Source organism: Leptodactylus fuscus, chromosome 8 (genome assembly GCF_031893055.1).
Source record: "Leptodactylus fuscus isolate aLepFus1 chromosome 8, aLepFus1.hap2, whole genome shotgun sequence".
Classification (NCBI taxonomy): Eukaryota; Metazoa; Chordata; class Amphibia; order Anura; family Leptodactylidae; genus Leptodactylus; species Leptodactylus fuscus.
In genome coordinates this window covers 11,095,950-11,115,033 of record NC_134272.1, presented here as the reverse complement: position 1 = coordinate 11,115,033, position 19,084 = coordinate 11,095,950, and the positions used below count along the sequence as shown (strand labels likewise).

At 44.5% G+C, this 19,084-nt stretch overlaps 1 protein-coding gene across 2 annotated transcripts in view; it reads left to right on the top strand.

Moving 5' to 3' along the window:
• Window positions 1-2,691, top strand: part of SBK1 (SH3 domain binding kinase 1) — a 52,393-nt gene extending 49,702 nt beyond the window's left edge. For both annotated transcript variants that reach the window (XM_075284098.1, XM_075284099.1), the window contains exons 3-4: window positions 411-613; window positions 1,026-2,691. In XM_075284098.1, the coding sequence (XP_075140199.1) occupies window positions 411-613; window positions 1,026-1,805 (983 nt within the window). In that variant the 3' untranslated portion in view covers window positions 1,806-2,691. The remainder of the gene's footprint in view (window positions 1-410; window positions 614-1,025) is intronic.
• The last annotated feature ends 16,393 nt before the right edge of the window (window positions 2,692-19,084 follow it).

The window sequence follows — 19,084 nt, the reverse complement described above, 5'->3', positions numbered from 1 at the left end:
GGAGAGCTAAAATCCTGCCAAGGGTCCGGTCACATGGAGTTTTTTGGTGCTGATTTTGACGCTGAATCCGGATCAGAATCCACGTGGAAAAAAAGCCTCCCATTGACTTCAATGGGTTCCTTTGAAGTCAATGGGAGCCTTTTTTTCCACGTGGATTCTGACGCGGATTCAGTGTCAAAATGTGTGAATGGACCCTATGGTGCTTGCCTTACCCTGTTCATAGAGGGTCAGGAGGACAAATCCACATTCGACTGACAATGGCGTATGCACAACTTCACTATAACTGGCCATACACATTTGCTAGTGGTCACCAAAATCAACAGGATCCATCATCGATCTGGTGTATGGGCCTTCCCAACTTCCAATGTATGCTGTCCTGATGTATCTAAGACCCATATTCTCAATTTTAGGCAACAAGATGGCTCTGAAATTTGTGAACAAGAACAAGACCAAGCTGAAGAGCTTCCTTAGGGAGTTCAGCGTAACCAGCGCACTCTCCTGCAGCCCGTTCATTATCAGAGCATTTCACGTGCTCTTCCAAACCGAGGATTGCTACGTCTTCGCTCAAGAGTATGCACCAGCTGGAGACCTCTTCGATATAATCCCACCACAGGTGAGAAGAATAGACGATGCCTCCTACTTGGCGAGAGCTTTCTGAAGGACAGTCCTGAATAATAGATTGTACCAGAATTCTTCTTTGACTGTGTTCATGGTTTGTGAGTCATGGCTTCATGAGTCATTCGGCAGATCAGAGTGGGGTGGCTTGTCCATGGTCTATTATTGAGCTTGTTGGTCCTTTGTGTTTTTGGATTATTGTTCACCCCGCATTTGTCTTGTATAGATCCTTTTTACTAAATGTTTTTGTTCTGTTTCAATGGTTGTTTTAGCTCGTGAAGGCCCATTGCTGTAACCAGAAGATACTCATATATCTTGTTTTTGGCTATTTGTTTCATGCTCTCTCTTTTTGGTTTTATGGGGTCTCTTGATCTAGTTCTACTCAGTTGCTATCTTTCTATACTTTGCAGGTGGGTCTCCCTGAAGACATGGTGAAACGATGTGTTCAACAATTAGGACTGGCTCTGGATTTTATGCACAGCAAAAGCCTGGTTCATCGTGACATTAAACCAGAGAATGTTCTTCTCTTTGATCGTGAGTGTCGGCGAGTTAAGTTAGCAGACTTTGGCATGACCCGTAAAGTGGGCTGCCGTGTTAAAAGAGTGAGCGGCACAATCCCATATACAGCCCCAGAGGTGTGCCAAGCGGGACGGTCAGAAGGCTTTCCAGTAGAGACCAGCTTGGATGTCTGGGCATTTGGAGTACTAATCTTCTGTGTGCTCACAGGCAACTTTCCTTGGGAGTCAGCCTCACCAGGTGATGCCTTCTTTGAGGAGTTTGTACACTGGCAGAAGGGTCGTCTACCTGGTCTTCCTTCTCAGTGGCGCCGCTTCTCGGACAATGCACTACGAATGTTCCAACGCCTTCTTTCCTTAGAGTCAGAAAAAAGAAGCCCAGTCAAGGAGGTCTTCTTCTACATCAAGTACGACTTACTGTCAGAAGCTCGACGTAGACCTTCTTATCGCTCTCGTAAACAAACAGGTGAAAAGTTACCACCCGTGCCCCAACGTCATGAGAATCCCACTCCTCTCAAGAGGACAATACTTACCGAGGGAGGCTCCTCGCCACGTGTTCCACACTCTCTGCCAGAACCTGGCCAAACACCCTCTGGCTCTGGCAGGACAGATGGGCGGCAGGACAAGAATAAAACTCAAATGCTACTGGCAACCGCCATTGAGATTTGTGTGTAACATGGACTACCCGGTAGGGAACTGATGTCATTCTCTCCAGTAAAGGTCACCTCCTGGTTTAAGATGTAAAGCAGGGTAGACCTCTTTAGCATTTAGTGGTCATGAGCCTACAAGCAAAAAATGTTGGTGCGAGAACACTCATTGGAAGGAAGAACGGACGTTTCAGGATATTTTCCATGTGTGATGAGATGAATGAGCCTTTTGATCAAAACTTGCAAGGATTGTTAGGGTTGGTGACTGAGTGCTGCTTCTTCTATGGCGTGAAGGACTTCTATGTAACTTGTAAAGACAGGCGTCTCCTGTCATACTCAACAACCAAACCCTACCCATCCTGAAAAGATGAAACAGCACAGGCAGGGCGAGTGCAATCGTGTTACATACTCATGAGTCCAGTTACTTTATACAAGACTAAGCGTCCAAAAGCACCCGACTGACCTCCAAAAAGATACTACACTACATGGTTCCATATGGCAAGAAACACGCCGAGGCCTAAGACAACTGGTACTGAGGGAACTATGGAAAGCATGTGGCTATAAACCTAGCAACCCACCCAGTCTTTTTTGGTTTATCTTTTGTAAACAAAGATTAATATAAGGTTGCTTTGGGTTACAGCGTTCTATTAGTAGTTGCCTTAGCACCATCTCTATGGCTGATCAACCCTCCAAACTAATAAGGGCTTGCATTGTAACTCATCCCGGAGGCTTTACGGCTGCTGTACCAGGGTAATCTCTTACTATAAGAGTCTCGTCTTGAAAATAATCCCGCCATCTTACATCCCCTTTAAGCATATCAGACTTTATTTTAACCGTCCTATGTTTATATGACTTGACACCAACGTAAGTGTAAGTATCCAAAGTGGGAAATAGTAACGCCGCCATATCCATATCAATGGGTATTCCGAAGAGCCCGGAGGTTTCACCATGAAGGGCGATTCGGCCGCTTCTTATTGGCTATCGTATAACTAATTGAGAAAGTGGCACTTATCAGCTCCGGCAGTTTCCATAGAAATGTAGAACCTGCCGTAACCTTTGGAGGACTGTAGAACGTTCCTCTAGGATTTGTGAGAGGTGCTTAATGCAGAGCTCGTTCCTGTATGAGATCATTTTTGGCCCTATACTATAGAGCAGGGGTAGGGAAACTTTGGCTCTCCAGCTGCTGTGAAACTACAACTCCCAGCATGCTCCATTCACTTCCATGGGAGTTCCAAGAACAGCAGAGCAAGTATACATGCTGGGAGTTGTAGTTTTGCAACAGCTGGAGAGCCGTACGTTCCCTACCCCTGCTATAGAGGCTTCTATCAGGTCGTCGGCCAACCATCAACGGCTGACGACCCCCGCCCCTTAAATTGGTAATGGGATTATTAATATTGAATGATGTATTGGAGTCTGCCCATCCCCCACCCACCATCATCCATAACACTGGTCCAACGCACATAGAGCAATACATCGCCTTGACAGTCATTCAGACAGAGAGGGTCATTGAGGGAGGACAAGCAGTAATCGCCTCCCTATCCCAAAAAACTGCCTATGCAGAATACATGTAGCAGATGTCTTACTGTTTAGCTGTGTATATCATATTCCTGTTTCTGTTGGGTATCCATGTTGTCTGGGAAGGCTAGTACTACATCATGGTTTATTGACATCTACAAAAAAATTGTCGTCGGCCATTATGTACTAAACCAACACTTGGCTGGGCCTGAATCTGGGACCTGTATGATGAGATAAGCCAACAAAATGGCTGCCCACTGTGCTGCTTAAAGGGGTTGCGTGAGACCAGTGTCCAACTAAAGTTCCATGGGCCCAGTTGGGGCACAGTCCAATGACAAGCACTCAGAGATCAACCATACCCTTCTAATTTGAGTGTCTTCTGTTGGACTATTCTAGTTTTAGAGAGGGGGCCCAATGGAGGATCTTCTGGACCAATACCAGACTGTGCAAGGATAGGTTATCAATAACAGATTGGTGGAGGCCCAACACATGGGACTAGAGTGCTTGCACAAGTAAGGCCAAGCGCCCTGCTATGCATTGTATAGAGCCTGTGCATGGTAACGCAGCTCAGCCCCGTTCATTTGAGTAGGACTGAGCCATGTGACCACTGGACATGTCAACGGTCTGAGAAGAGGATGTAGAGCTCTAAGCTTTGTCTAGGGATAGGTCTTCAGTATCACAGTCCTGGACAACCCCTTTAAGTACCACTCATTGGCATGGATGATTACACTAGAAAATGGACACCATATTGATTAACTCATTATACCATTTTTTTTATGATCCAATTATGGCAGTTCAAAAATGGCGTTCATGTATGAAAGGCTCAGTCTCCTGCGCGTGATCCCCTTCAAGTCAAGTATTAGGATTTAAGGGAATTGACTAAACATAGGTGCTAATGGCGTAGCTATAGGGGGTGCAGAGGTAGCCGTCATTACCAGGCCCAGGAGCCTCAGGGGGCCCAAAGACCTCTCTACAACATAGGAAGACATCATTATTATGCAGAGCACATGGCAAGTGGGGGCCCTATTAAATATTGCATTAGGACCCAAGAAATTCAAGTTGCGTCTCTGGGTGCCACCATTTTCATCGGGACTGCTGCTGGGTTCTGTTCTGTTGGGTTCTCTTGGTTTTTTGATGGCAAAAATGGTGTCGTCCGCATGCTATTCTTCCTGTCAAAAGAACTGAAGAATGACCGACATTGGGATCTGTCAGGATTCATTGGGATCTGCTCAAAAATGGATCCGTCAACAGCTGCCTTGGCAACGTTAAGAACAGAACTTAATGCTAATGTGAACTGAGTTGAATATCTGTATAATGTATGTACAGTTTCATTCAGTGTCAGCAACCTATGGCTAAATTCTCCCTCCTCCCGCCATGATGTACATAAAATGGCGGCCATACCTATTGGTCAAGTATCTACAACAAGTTATCTAAGCCTCCTCTGTGTATCCGAGGACTTGCTACTCAGTCAATACAAATCATCTTAAGGGCTACAGCATTGCTATATCAGTGGAAGTGCCGTATCTAACACCAGTGCCCGTTACCAAAAAAATAAAGCGGTGTACACATCAGAGTAACACAAGATGGCTGCCATCGGGCCTAGCTCCTTTCTCTCAAGACATCAGAGCTTTTAAGAAAGATAATCATTTCTAGATGTCTATAAAACTGTCGAAAAGGCGTTTACGTCTTTGGAAACGAGCAGTCAGAGCACAATAATGGGCCTCGTGGACCGAAACCGTCTCTAAGGAGCAAAAAGCCTCCACAGCAACCAATCGGGCCTCAGCTTTCATTTCCTCTGTTGACACAAAACGCTCAATCTTATTGGTTGCTGATAACAACCAATCAGAGCCCACTTGTCACTTTCATAATGCAGTGTAAGAAATGAAAGCTGGATTCTAATTGGTTGGACTGTTTTACCACTAGGCCCGATCTTCCTTCCTTTTTGTCTCCCCCCGGGTTTAGGGCCTAGTCATGAGTTTTTTCAAGTTTTGAGTGAGACCCTGTATATTCCTCCGACTCTGAGTGGTATAGACGACTTAAGTAGCATACCCCCCTATTTGCCTTAGACGTCTTCAATGTTCACAATATTAGTGCAATAATGTAGATAAGGTGATAATTGAGAAACTTTTTAACTTCCGTGTAGGGTATTTCTCATTCAAGGTTAGGGCTAGCTTAGTAAAGTTACCTCAGTTTAGCTGACCTGTTAATAGTATATATATATACATATATATATATATATATATATATATATATATATATATATAGATACCGTATACGGTTATGTATAGCTGTAGAAAAGCATATTCCTATATGTGGACTTTTTGTTTTAATGTGACTATAACACCTTTTGTTCCACGGACCTCTATTTACTCTTGTGACAAATTCTCGGAGCGTCTATCATTTCATCTCGCAGCCTATCGGACCTTTTTGGACAATCCCAATCTATTAAAAGGGTCCATTGACCAGAATCTGATTGTGTATCTCTCTCCTGTTCCCCCAAAGATGAGCTGTAACCCAGCAGTATGTGTTTAGTTTCCCTGCAGCACCCCCGCAGGAGAAATCTAGTATTACATAGTGTACATACAAATTAATTGTTTGTGAAACCTAGGACGGGACAGGTCCTCCAAAGTGAAAGACGCTCTTTGTAACTGTGATACGTATCTCAGAGGACCCCCAACTATTAACTCAGAATTTCCTTAAAAGGGTGTATGAAAATGGTTTTTAAAATTGGATAACCCCTGTTCAGGAGAGCGGCGACACAGCATATTTAGTCCTGGAGGACCTTCCATCTACGTATATTAAAAAGACATCCCTTTTTTTTTTTTTTTTTTTTTAAATTATAGCGTGTAATACTTCATTTCTCCTCTGAGGGTGCTGCAGGGAAACTGAACACTTGCTCCAGATTCCCACACGGTCAGGAATGACATATACTATGCATCTTATTTATGAATTCATTGCGCCATATCTATATTTCCCGCTGTGCAGTGTGCCCGGAACGTTTCCCCCTTCTATATATCACCACGCCACCTACTTTATCACCACGTCACCCTCTTTATCGGGGACCTCGTGGCCCATGGTCTGACTATTACAGTCTTGCACTGCGTGTACTATTCTGTTTCGCCAGTACGAGTGACACTGTGAGACCTGTCTACGGAGACGTCTTAGAATTATCTCTCCGATTCTGGCCTTTTCAGTGGCGTTCCAATAGAAACTGAAGTGTTGTGCAAAAAGGCCACTTGAGATGCGCGACCCTACGTGCGTCTTCTTAGGAAGCCCTCCGCACACTGTCCTCCGGGTCTTTAATTTATCTCTCTTTCTTCTCTCTTAAGAATCCTTAATAATACAGGACAATGCATTATAAATAAGATACTTAACTTGTGCCCTGGGGAGCCGAGTCATTAAAGTATAACCACGCGTCCACTAACCGTTCTTAATGGCCGACCATTTCACTGCGTCGGGAAGGAAATTTTTTTTACTCTGCATTTCCTATTACTATATATTCCGTTTCACTATTAGGACTTTGCATCTAGTCGGTGCGTGGGCACTTTAAATTTCGTGAATAATGCACAGTATGTGCAATAGATTAACCCCTCCCTGTCCTCGAAGAAATTTCTAAGTGCTCCTAATCACCCCGGAATGGGGCAAAGAGAGGTCAGCGAGGACGTGGAACATGAGGTGTCTTCTTTCGTTGGTCGTGTGGTCTGTCATTGTGTTAACGTGTCTTTCCGTGTTCCTGCACTGCGAATGAGGGAGGAGCGATTAGCAAATGAGTGCTATAAATAAACCACACCCTCAGAGACGTATTCATTGTACCGAAATCCTCCCTGCGGACTCTGGATATCATACGTACCGTGCCGGCGGTGCAGAGGAAACTTTATAAAATGTGTGTGCATTTTTATTTTTTATTCTTTTCCTGGTAGACAATAAATTAAAATTCTGAAAATAATAAAATTGGAGGATTTGTGTTATTTGTAATGGGGGCCGATCACGTGGCTGCCATGGGGCCCTTGGACGGATAGGGCCCAGGTTTGGTTGGTCCATTCGCTTTACTACCATAGTTAGCCTGCTGCATTGGAAGCAAACAAGAAGTTATAGGGGTTGTCCAGGGAGTCTGCTCTGAGGGGGGGCTTTAGATGATGGACTTAGGGATCTGGGGCTGGTTCCGATCCTAGGTCATGTGATCAGAACCACCACGTGGCCCTTAGGTTGTTTTGGTTCCACTCCATACCTGTGCTATGGGGAGGGGGCTTTACTACAGTTAACCAATGAAAACAGGAGAGGAGGGAGGAGGCGTGACAACCCAAGGATCAGGTGATGGTTCTGATCAGGGGTTGTCCAGAGAGTCTGCTCTAAGGGGGAGGCTTTAGATGCTGGACTTAGGGATCTGGGGCTGGTTCCGATCCTAGGTCATGTGATCAGAACCACCACGTGGCCCCCAGATTGTTCCGGCTCCACTCCACACCCGTGCTATGGGGGGGCTCTACTACAGTTAGCCAATGAAAACAGGAGAGGAGGGAGGAGGCGTGACAACCCAAGGATCGGGTGATGGTTCTGATCAGCCCTGAACCGCCATCTAATACACGTAAGTTAAAGCAGACTACCTGGACAACCCCTTTAAGGCCTCCCCCAAGATAAAAGGAGGCCGATTTTGGTGCCGTCTATAGGAGTCTCCGCATCAGATGATATTTGGTGAAAGAAGGATCGGGCATGTTGAATTTCAATGTCTTATCTAAAATAAGTTGCCCGGGGTGTCTGGGAGCAAGTGACTCCCCTCTCCTCATTGAGAACACATTCACACTTGACCAAACCAAGTATGCATGTGTTATTATCAGGTATATCCAACTCCTCAATGGTCATTATTATGGTTTTGCACAATGGAGTGTACTTTGTAGGGTAGGTAGTTCCTACATCGGTGACCACCATTTTGTTTCAAAAATTTCACCCCATCAGTCCAATATGGCTGTCCTTAAACAGACCAATGACACCAACATAGTTTAGACTTGGTCCGAAACTAAGCCGCAATTTGCGCCACAGGCCGTACAATGACTGTTCCGCCATATTATACAGGCTTGTTTCAGACCCCCTACAGCACAACGGAGAAGATGGCCGCCATTAGAGTCTACGCCTCTTTCTAAGAAGGGAAACCTGTAATCCATGTACACAGCGCCACATAATAGGGTCACGTGACTATATTCGCTAGTCTGTTGCCAGCCATATGAATAACACATTCTCTATATTCGCGCAGCTTATCGTCTTACGCGGCGAAATGTCCTATATTTAACAACCGGATTAACACATGAAAATCTCTGCAAAATAAAGCCGAGGAAAAAAAAAACGTGGGTGATAATGACAGATCGGAGATTTCTATTTTTAAGCCAAATCCGACATTTATAGAATTCAGATGTTGGCAAAAGATAAAATTGTATTGTTACATATATTCCAGCCACCGTACTGTATATCTGTGTATGAAAGCAAAGCCGCCATACTGTGACCACAAAGCGCTATGGGAGTATCTGCTGTCCATGGTGACCACCTGTCATATAGTGGCCCTATACAGGTCATGGGGCGCCTCATCTGGCCTCCAGCCTTGTGGCTACAACCTATTAGCTACTTGGGTCCAAGGCAGGCTACAAACTACCATGACCTAATGTTCGCAAAAACCACTTATACGTTGATGCCGAAGTGCCTTCAAGGCCGATGACTACATGACTACTTATTTCCAGAATCACCTTGACCTACCTCAGCTGCCGACGCGTAGCCGGCAAACCAATGACACTTGCCAAATTTCTTAGAGAGCAGTCCCTTTAAGACCGTCCAAGTCGTATATAATACTGCAATACAGTACTGTAGTGTGTTATATGAACCGTCAGAGGCGCAAATCTTCAAGTCCTCGACCAGAAATCGGCCAATGAAAGAAAAATTTCCTGTAAAAAATGTCCACACAGAAAAATAAGACAAAATTTCAAAAATACTGAAATCATACCTGTCCTTAAAGAGAACATTTCACCAACTTGACTTCTTTGCGTCCTTTAATAGCCCCAGCGCCGCTGATTCCGGCGCAGTTGGAATTTTTTCTCTAGCCCTCACCGTTCCTGAGCAATCAGTGCTGTTAGTTTTGGTGCCTGATAAGCGATCTAGACTCCCTAATGTGCCTGACAACACCCGCGGGCTGTTAGGGAGTCTAGATAACATGAACCACCAAAACTAACTGCACTGATTGCTCGTGAACAGTAGGGGCTAGAGAAAAAATTCCAACTCCATCGGAATAGGTCGAAGGGTGTCTATTAGAGGATGGAAAACGCCAGAGTTGTTGGGGGTGCTGACAGGTCCTCTTTAAGGTGTTAAAGTCAACCAACTCTGAGAGCTACTGTCTATACTAGTTTGTAATAGGGCTGAGCAGCAATCTGGAGCAGCAGAGTACTAAGGGGTTAGCTCTATTACCATGCAGTGCAAGGTGAATCTGGGACAACATCAGGATGGACTTTGTATGTTGTCCCCTTCTTTGGGTGGGTTTCTTTTGGTTTCTCCAGTCTCTTTCCAAACATACCAGTAATGGCGGCTCACCAACGAATGTGTCACATTGCTATGGCTATGGGCGCACAACAAGGATATCACTGACTTGAGGGTCCCATGTAGGTACAAACCAATCCTGGTGGTTTATTTAAGCCAGGCAAGGTCCTCCAAATTAGGACAGAAAGGGAAATGGTCACGTCTTTGGTTGGACATGTTCACCATCACTGCTATATGGACCTACAGTATATGGTACACTGCGGTACTACATGAGATGAACTAGTGGTCACCTAGATGGGAGATTAATGGTTGCTAAGCAATCTGAAAGGACAAACCTTTAATTATACACTACAGGGAAGCTACAAGTCATATAAACATCATCTGTCACCTTTAATTATTTGTATGTAAGACAGTTACAATTTAAAGGGGGACCTTTCGACACCTCCATCAACTCCAACTCTTTGCATCTGTTGTTAAGTGCCGCTCCACTAATTCCGGCGCAGTTGGAATTTTTTCCCTAGCCCCTACCATTCCTGAGCAATCAGTGCTGATAGTTTCAGCACCAAATATAGCAAAGACTCTCTACTGTCTGGTGGGCGGTCCTACGACAGAGCAAAGAGTCAGGGACCGCCCACCAGAGCTTCTACAGTATATTGGGTGCTGAAACTAACCACACTGATTGCTTGGGAATGGTGGGGGCTAGAGAAAAAATTCCAACTGTGTCAGAATCAGGGGAGCAGGGGCTATTAAAGCCTGCAAAGAGGTGGTGATGTTGAAAGGTCCTCTTTAAGGTGGAATCCCCCTTTATTCCTACCGAACGGTGATTCAATGTTAGGCTACCATCCATCATGTGTCCGTAGCGCCACACTAGTCCACCGGTTGTTAGCGGTATTTCACCTCGGCCCCTTCAGTTTGAATGAGCTCCAATTCCAAACACAAGCCATGGGGAGATGCGGCGCTGTTTTTGGAATGTTTTTGTAACCCTGGACAATCTGCTTAACGTTACACCAAGCTATCTTACGGTTATGGCCTATAATATAAAACCCATAAGAGACAGTCACGCCCGCAACGCGACCCACTTGACTAACATCAGTCACACATTGATCTCTAGATACGTGACAGGTGTCGTGACCGAGGTCGGCATGTAGCCCTATCCTCAGTAACCGGCGGTATAATTATAGTACACCGTTATAATGTCCTCCCTCCATTTTATACCGAACATTCAGCCATCCTTCGCTCCCCGCTGCTGCCATTATTGCGCTGAGATATATTCGTGATAATGGCTCCGTCTATACATGTTGGCCCCGTATACGCGGTCGTGTTTCGCTGCTTGTCAGGGTTGGCCCTCGGTGTAATACCTCCGCTATATCTAGACCATACAGAGAGGGCTCTCATGGTTACCGCGGCAACTGCATCAGATAACCATCCACATGAAAGAAGCTTGCAGAGCGCGGCGTCCCTTGTTATAGCTACACAGGGAGCTGTGGATACAGCACTGAGCCCCCCCCCCGACTTGGCACGCCGCTCCGTTACCTAGAATACCAGGGAATAAAGGAGCAGAGCGGGGCTCCTCGCAGCCGCCACAGCCCTCCGTAGCCATGTTTATTAGTCTACGGCTAGAGAGTGCTGTATTCATTTAAAGGAGCCGATCGCCGGCCTTCAGGGCTGGTTTTAGGGGGAGACACACTGACTAACTGCCCCAGGCGCTGTATAGCGGTATTATGGGGATACCATATAGTTCTTTTATTTGGCACTGGGTGATAGTATGGTGTGGGAAATATATGGACGTGCCAAATGAGCACTATATGGTAATATTATTTGGATTCTGCTATAGAGTTATAATTTCCGTATTATATGGCGGTATTATTTTGGCACTAAATGGCAGCATAATGTAAGAAATATATGGACATGCTAAATGAGCAGTATACGGTAGTATTAGTTGGAGGTATAATTTATGTATTATATGTCAGTATTATTCTGGCACTGAATAATAGTTTTGTGAAGGAAGTATATGTACATGCTAAATTGACAGTATACAGTAGTATTAGTTGGATACTACTACGGAGGTATAATTTACGCATTATATGTTGGTACTATTTTGGCACTAGTGGCAGTATATTGTAAGAAATATATGGACATGCTAAATGAGCAGTATACGTTAGTATTAGTTGGAGGTATAATTTATGTATTATATGTCAGTATTATTCAGGCACTGAATAATAGTATTGTGAGGGAAGTATATGTATATGCTAAATTGACAGTATATGGAAGTATTATTTGGATACTACTGTGGAGGTATAATTTACGTATTATATGTCGGTACTATTTTGGCACTAAGTGGCAGTATATTGTAATAAATATACGGACATGTTAAATGAGCAGTATACAGTAGAATTATTTGGATACTACTGTGGAGGTATAATTTATGCATTATATGTCGGTATTATTTTGCCACTGATTGAGAGTATTGTGTGGGGAAAATATGGAAGTGATAAGTGGGCACCACATAGTAGTATTATTTTGATTCTAGTATGGAGGTATAATTTAGGTAATTTATGTTGGTACTATTATTGCACTGAATTGCGGTATTTTTTTGAGAAATAGATGGAAAAGTAAAGTGGGCACTATATGGTAATATTATTTGGATATTAGTACTACTATGGATGTATAATTTAGATAACATATGTGTATATTTTGTATATTAGAGAGGTATTCCTAGCTTATATAGTGATGGTATTTTGCAGATATATGCCGTCGATTTATCATCGGTGGGGGAATCTAAGTCCTGGGATCCAAAAGGGGGCCAAAGCTGATTTAGCACGGCGCCCCCTTCACTACCGCAGCTCTGTACACTTTGTATCAGCTCGATCTCATTGCTTCTCAGGACCATTGACAATTTAACAATGAGGGCACATAATACCGCCAGACATTTCGTAAGTAGTGCTTTCATACAAAGCCCAAAAAATAGCAGTAGGATTTAGACTGGAGAGCTATGCCATTTCTGTGTGATCTATGTGGCCTGTTGTTTTTGTAGCACCTGGTGGAGGCAAATGGCCTCACTCAGAGGCATAACATGAAGTTCTGGGCCCCAGACCGAAATATGTAATGCGGCCATAATACTGGTATCCACTTATGTTGTGTAGAGACCTTTGGGCCCCCTGGGGCCAGTAGTGACTGCTGGGTCAGCATATCCTTCACTTTCAATATTTCACCACCTGATCAAGTTGACGTACATATGGCGGTATCTTAGAAGATGGAGCTTTCAGTGCATCGCAAGTATAGATTTTATCGCGGGCGGCCTGGATATATCCGATTGTAATAAGGTCTGATGGGTTATGGCCTAAATACATCACATGGTCGCACAGATGCCGCTCAGACAGTTTATCAGGACAGCTCGGAAATCTCCCCGCCATCTCCGTCAGGGGGTCTTGAGAGAATCTGCTCCATCTGCTGCTGCATTTCTTCATCTGGGATTATGTAAAAGGTATCATGTGATGGCATCTGAGATTATTGGGCTGAGATGGGAACGGTGCGCTGTTCCCAGCAGATTGTGACCGGTGGATACACAGCCCATCCATATACATTCCAGCTCATAGGTGGAAATCTAACACCCATACAGTGCTAGTTAGCAGTAGTATTATTTGAGGACGATATGGCAGTATTATGTGGTATCTTTAAAAGGAATATTATTTAGATGCTTCATATTATTCAGCCACTATTTGACGGTATTATCTAATCTGTACTGGATAGTATTACGCCGTCTTAAAGGAATATTATATAGGCACTATTTGGCGGTATTATGTAACCTGCCTATGGCAGTATGCTGTGGTCTCAATAAGGGAATGTTATTTAGATTCTGCATATTATGTAGGTATTATATGGAGGTATTATGTAAGCTGTATATGGCAGCATTATGTGGTATGGAAATATTACTTCGATTCATATTATTTAGATACTATACAGCAGTATTATTTAGATACTGAATGCTATTTAGGCACTGTATAGCAGTGTAATGTAAGCTGCCTATGACAGTAGTTTGTGGTCTAAAGAGAACAATATTTAAACGCTGCATATTACTTAGACACTGTATAGCAGTGTTATGAAAGTGTATATGGCAGAATTATGTGGTGTTAAGGGAGTATTATTTAGGCACTGCATAGTGGTATTACTGTATCTTAAGCTGTATATCGCAGTATTACGTGATCTTAAGGGAATATTATTTAGATGCTACATATTATATATATGTTATAGGACGGTATTACTTAGTCTGTATTATTTGGCAGTATTAAGGGAATACTATTTAAATGCTGCATTTTATTTAGGCACTATATGGCAGTATTATATATAAGGTGTATATAGCAGTAAAGATGTGGTCTTAAGGGAATATTATTTTGGCACAGTGGGGGGTAGGTATAGAGGTGCCATGTCATATTAGGACAATTGCATAGCTATAGCACCACATTTTAGTGACTTTTTATGCGGCAGTATATGACAGTACTGTCTAGTTGGTAACAGCACCATTGTAGACTACAGATCTGGATTGTTTGTGTAGGGTATCATGCATCATCTCTACTCACATGGAAATTACAGGCAGTGATATAAGGAGGTGGGGGCTCACAGAGGGCATGGATGTGGCACAGAGGGAGGTAGGCTGGCACTGCCTCCTCCTTCAAGTGCAAACAGAGCACTTGGCAGGACAGGGTATGTGTGGGAGAGGACAGCACTGCTGCCGCCCCTTCTGTACCTGTTCTGTACACAAGAGGAGAATCTGGCAGGGCAGCACGCGTGGGATCTTGGCACTGCTGCTGCCCGCGCCATACCTGCTATGTGATCAGAAGGTTCTGTTCATTCTGTGGAAATGATTTAATTACCTCTGATATACCGGCTGCCGCAACGCTCCTCCGGCTGGGAGATAGAGACATTGGCAAAACGTTAGCAACGAGATATATCCCCAATCGCACCCGCCGAGGGGGGACGCGACCCAGATTGTAGGGGTCATAAGGGTGAGATGTGACGCTGCAGCCAAAGAGGATCTGGATCCCGTCTCTTCCTGCTGAGAAATCACAAAAGAGGGTTTATGGTGACAAAAATATACTACGCCTTTACAGTAAAGAATCCTCCACAAGGTCACGGGGTGCGCACGTTGTTGCGTTCGAATGATCTGGCGCTGTCTAAGGTTTTCTCGAAACGAGCTAAGGAGGACCCGTCCTCTCTCCTGATGTCGGATTACTTGAAACAAAAATTCTGTAGCATCTTTAACCAGAAGGGTAGCGGTTGTGTCCCTCCATTGTTCCTCCTGTTTATATTTTCAGATTATAGATTTTTTTTTCTATTTTCTGTCCAAGGTGATGGGGGCGGCCATCTTGCCTGAGCTTCTCCTCTGCTCCGTTAACAGCATTTAGTGATCTGCTTTACAGCACAGTCATGGCCGTAGGCAGCAATAGACTGGAGCCAGCGCAGAGAGGGGGGAGGAGATAAGCTATGACATCATCTATTGTCACTAGTGATGTAATAATGTATTAGTAGTGTCATCTATAGGGGTGCTATCTTCTATTGTAATTCTATGTGTGATGTAAATGAGGTGACTGCTGCAAAGAAATGTCAGAACTGACAAATTCCAGTCTTATTAAAATATATGAAAAATCTTAAGTAAAATCATCAAACAATCTCTAAAAATAATCCCTTTTGGTGACACATTCCCTTTAAGGAGCTGTATATAACTGGATGACATTGACCTTCCTGCTGGTTCAGACTCCTCATACAATAATGTCTACCGTAAGAGCAGACCCCGCATCCTAGGCCGCCGCCGCTCGCCGATGTACTTATGGGTTAAATGGAGAAGGGCGGCTCAATCAGTCTCATACATTAAGGTATTGATGCTCGGGGTCCCCTGTGGGAACATGAAGACACAGCTGGAAGGCTCAGCACAGACACCCGGAGGACCTGTAACCATGAAGACACGTGTGTCCCTACATGACAGCAGAGCTGTTTACCTGAACCGAGGCCTTGCCGAGAGAGCTGACAGTCTAAATACGTCCCGTTCTTATGGACTAAAGCTTATGGTGACTGAAAGCTGAGATGATACGGCAAAGTAGTCACTTGGAGCTCGCTTAAAGGGGAACTCTATCCATAACACATAGAAAATCACTCATGAGAAGTGCTCCCAGTTTTTTCTCAGGGACCATAATGCTTTATGGCATCTCACGACCTGAGGAAATCTCCTGCCAGGGACCAAGGAGTTGGCACTGGTCAAAGCCACCATCACTACATATCTCTCAACATTCAAAGGACTAAAAGAGGGCAAAAATCTGTCACACAACTAACATGGCATCCTCTGGGCACAACCCATTCCGATATGTGTCCCCATATATTAAGATGCCCCCTTAGTGGGGCCACCATTACGTACCCCCTCATTGTGACTTCTACAGTATAATGTCCCCTCATTGTGTCCGCTACAGTATAATGTCCCCTCATTGTGGCCTCTACAGTATAATTCCCCTCTCATTGTGGCCTCTACAGTATAATGCCCCCTCATTGTGACCTGTACTGTATAATGCCCCCTCATTGTGGCCTCTACAGTATAATGCCCCCTCATTGTGGCCTCTACAGTATAATGCCCCCTCATTGTGGCCTCTACAGTATAATGTCCCCTCATTGTGGCCTCTACAGTATAATGCCCCCTCATTGTGGCCCCAACTGTATAATGCTCCCTCATTGTGACCTCTGCAGTATAATGTCCCCTCATTGTGGCCTCTACAGTATAATACCCCCTCATTGTGGCCTTTACAGTATAATGCCCCCTCATTGTGACCTGTACTGTATAATGCCCCCTCATTGTGGCCTCTACAGTATAATACCCCCTCATTGTGGCCTTTACAGTATAATGAGTCCTCATTGTGGCCTCTACAGTATAATGTCCCCTCATTGTGTCCTCTACAGTATAATGTCCCCTCATTGTGGCCTCTACAGTATAATGCCCCCTCATTGTGGCCTTTACAGTATAATGAGTCCTCATTGTGGACTCTACTGTATAATGCCCCCTCATTGTGGCCTCTACTGTATAATGCCCCCTCATTGTGGCCTCTACAGTATAATGCCCCCTCATTGTGGCCTCTACAGTATAATGCCCCCTCATTGTGGCCTCTACAGTATAATGCCCCCTCATTGTGGCCTTTACAGTATAATGAGTCCTCATTGTGGCCTCTACAGTATAATGCCCCCTCATTGTGACCTCTACAGTATAATGCCCCCTCATTGTGGCCTCTACAGTATAATGCCCCCTCATTGTGGCCTCTACAGTATAATGCCCCCTCATTGTGGCCTCTACAGTATAATGCCCCCTCATTGTGGCCTTTACAGTATAATGAGTCCTCATTGTGGCCTCTACAGTATAATGTCCCCTCATTGTGGCCTCTACAGTATAATGTCCCCTCATTGTGGCCTCTACAGTATAATGCCCCCTCATTGTGGCCTCTACTGTATAATGCCCCCTCATTGTGGCCTCTACAGTATAATGCCCCCTCATTGTGGCCTCTACAGTATAATGCCCCCTCATTGTGGCCTCTACACTATAATGCCCCCTCATTGTGACCTCTACACTATAATGCCCCCTCATTGTGGCTTCTACAGCATAATGCCCTCTCATTGTGACCTCTACAATATAATGCCCCCTCATTGTGGCTCCTACAGCATAATGCCCTCTCATTGTGACCTCTACAATATAATGCCCCCTCATTGTGGCCTCTACTGTATAATGCCCCCTCATTGTGGCCTCTACAGTATAATGCCCCCTCATTGTGGCCTCTACAGTATAATGCCCCCTCATTGTGGCCTCTACAGTATAATGCCCCTTCATTGTGGCCTCTACAGTATAATGCCCCCTCATTGTGGCCTCTACAGTATAATGCCCCCTCATTGTGCCCTCTACAGTATAATGCCCCCCTCATTGTGACCTCTACAGTATAATGCCCCCTCATTGTGGCCTCTACACTATAATGCCCTCTCATTGTCCTCCTAAATGTCAATTTTTTAAGTGGATTTTCCAGGACCATACAGTGTGTATGAGTGAGTATAAAAAAAAAACATCAAAAACAATTTCCTAATTCCTGAAGCAGATTTTTTCCCCTCTGTGTGAACATGCCCTTACTCAGATGTATTCAGTTCGGAGATGGGTTCATGTTACTGCCCCTTTAAATGAGGATACGTGTTAGTAATTGCGGGTGTATTTGCGGGCTGAGATATAGATGTCATACTTATTTAGTAGAAGGGTAAGCTTCCTCCGAATCGCGTGTTCCCTCCCACAGATGCCACTTGGATGGAGGTTGTGAACATCGTACGAAGATGGAAGTTTTATTTGCCGAGACATTTGAGACATTTTTCAGCCTTGAGCTTTATCCAAAACCATTGACAGATGGCGAGAGGCTGACATGAGGGGCGGCAGTGGATCGCAGAGCTCTCATGTACCAGAACCCCGCACTTTCCGGATGGTTTAAAGGGCTTGTGCAGGATTGCAACATGACTTCTTTATCCAAAAATAGCGCCACACCTGTCCACAGGTGGTGTTTGGTATTACACTTCAGTCTCAGTAACTTTCATGGAGCAGAGCTGCAATACCAGACACAACCTATGAACAGATGGAGCGCTGTTTTAGGAAGAAATCAGCCATGTTTCTACCTGTGTTACTGCATAGCAGCAGTCCTCATATGCTAGTTCTTACAGTCCATCATCCGAACCAGAGCTACACAGTGTACAAAACAGGCAGCAGACAGCTCTGTACACTGTGTAGTGGCTATGCTGGAACTTGAACAGAGCTGAGCTGCAGTGCCCCAGCATGGCCACTACACAGTATATGGCGCTGTCTCCTCCCTGCTCCATACACGGTGTCTGATTTTGATGACCTATTCTCAGGATAGCCTATTGATATCTAAGCCTTGGACAACCCCTTGAATCAGTACAGAACGTTGTCCCCCATTGTGATAAGTAAAACACGACACTGATGACATCACACAGAGGCTGATGACATCACAAGTAGAGGTTTATTGTATATAGTCATAAAATAAATACAACTTTTTATATTAATGGGGGTCCTAAACCATTAATATCGTCATGTAGGGGCTTTTAATAGGAGCAGAAACATATCCGTGTGGCCACAAACCGACAAAGCAAAGCAGAGATAATCATCTTCTTATGAATATGCAAATTAGACTGCAAGTGCACTGAGGGCGGGGCTTCATTTACCAGATTTGCCTACAGACAGCTGGGACATGGGGAAAAGCTGAAAAT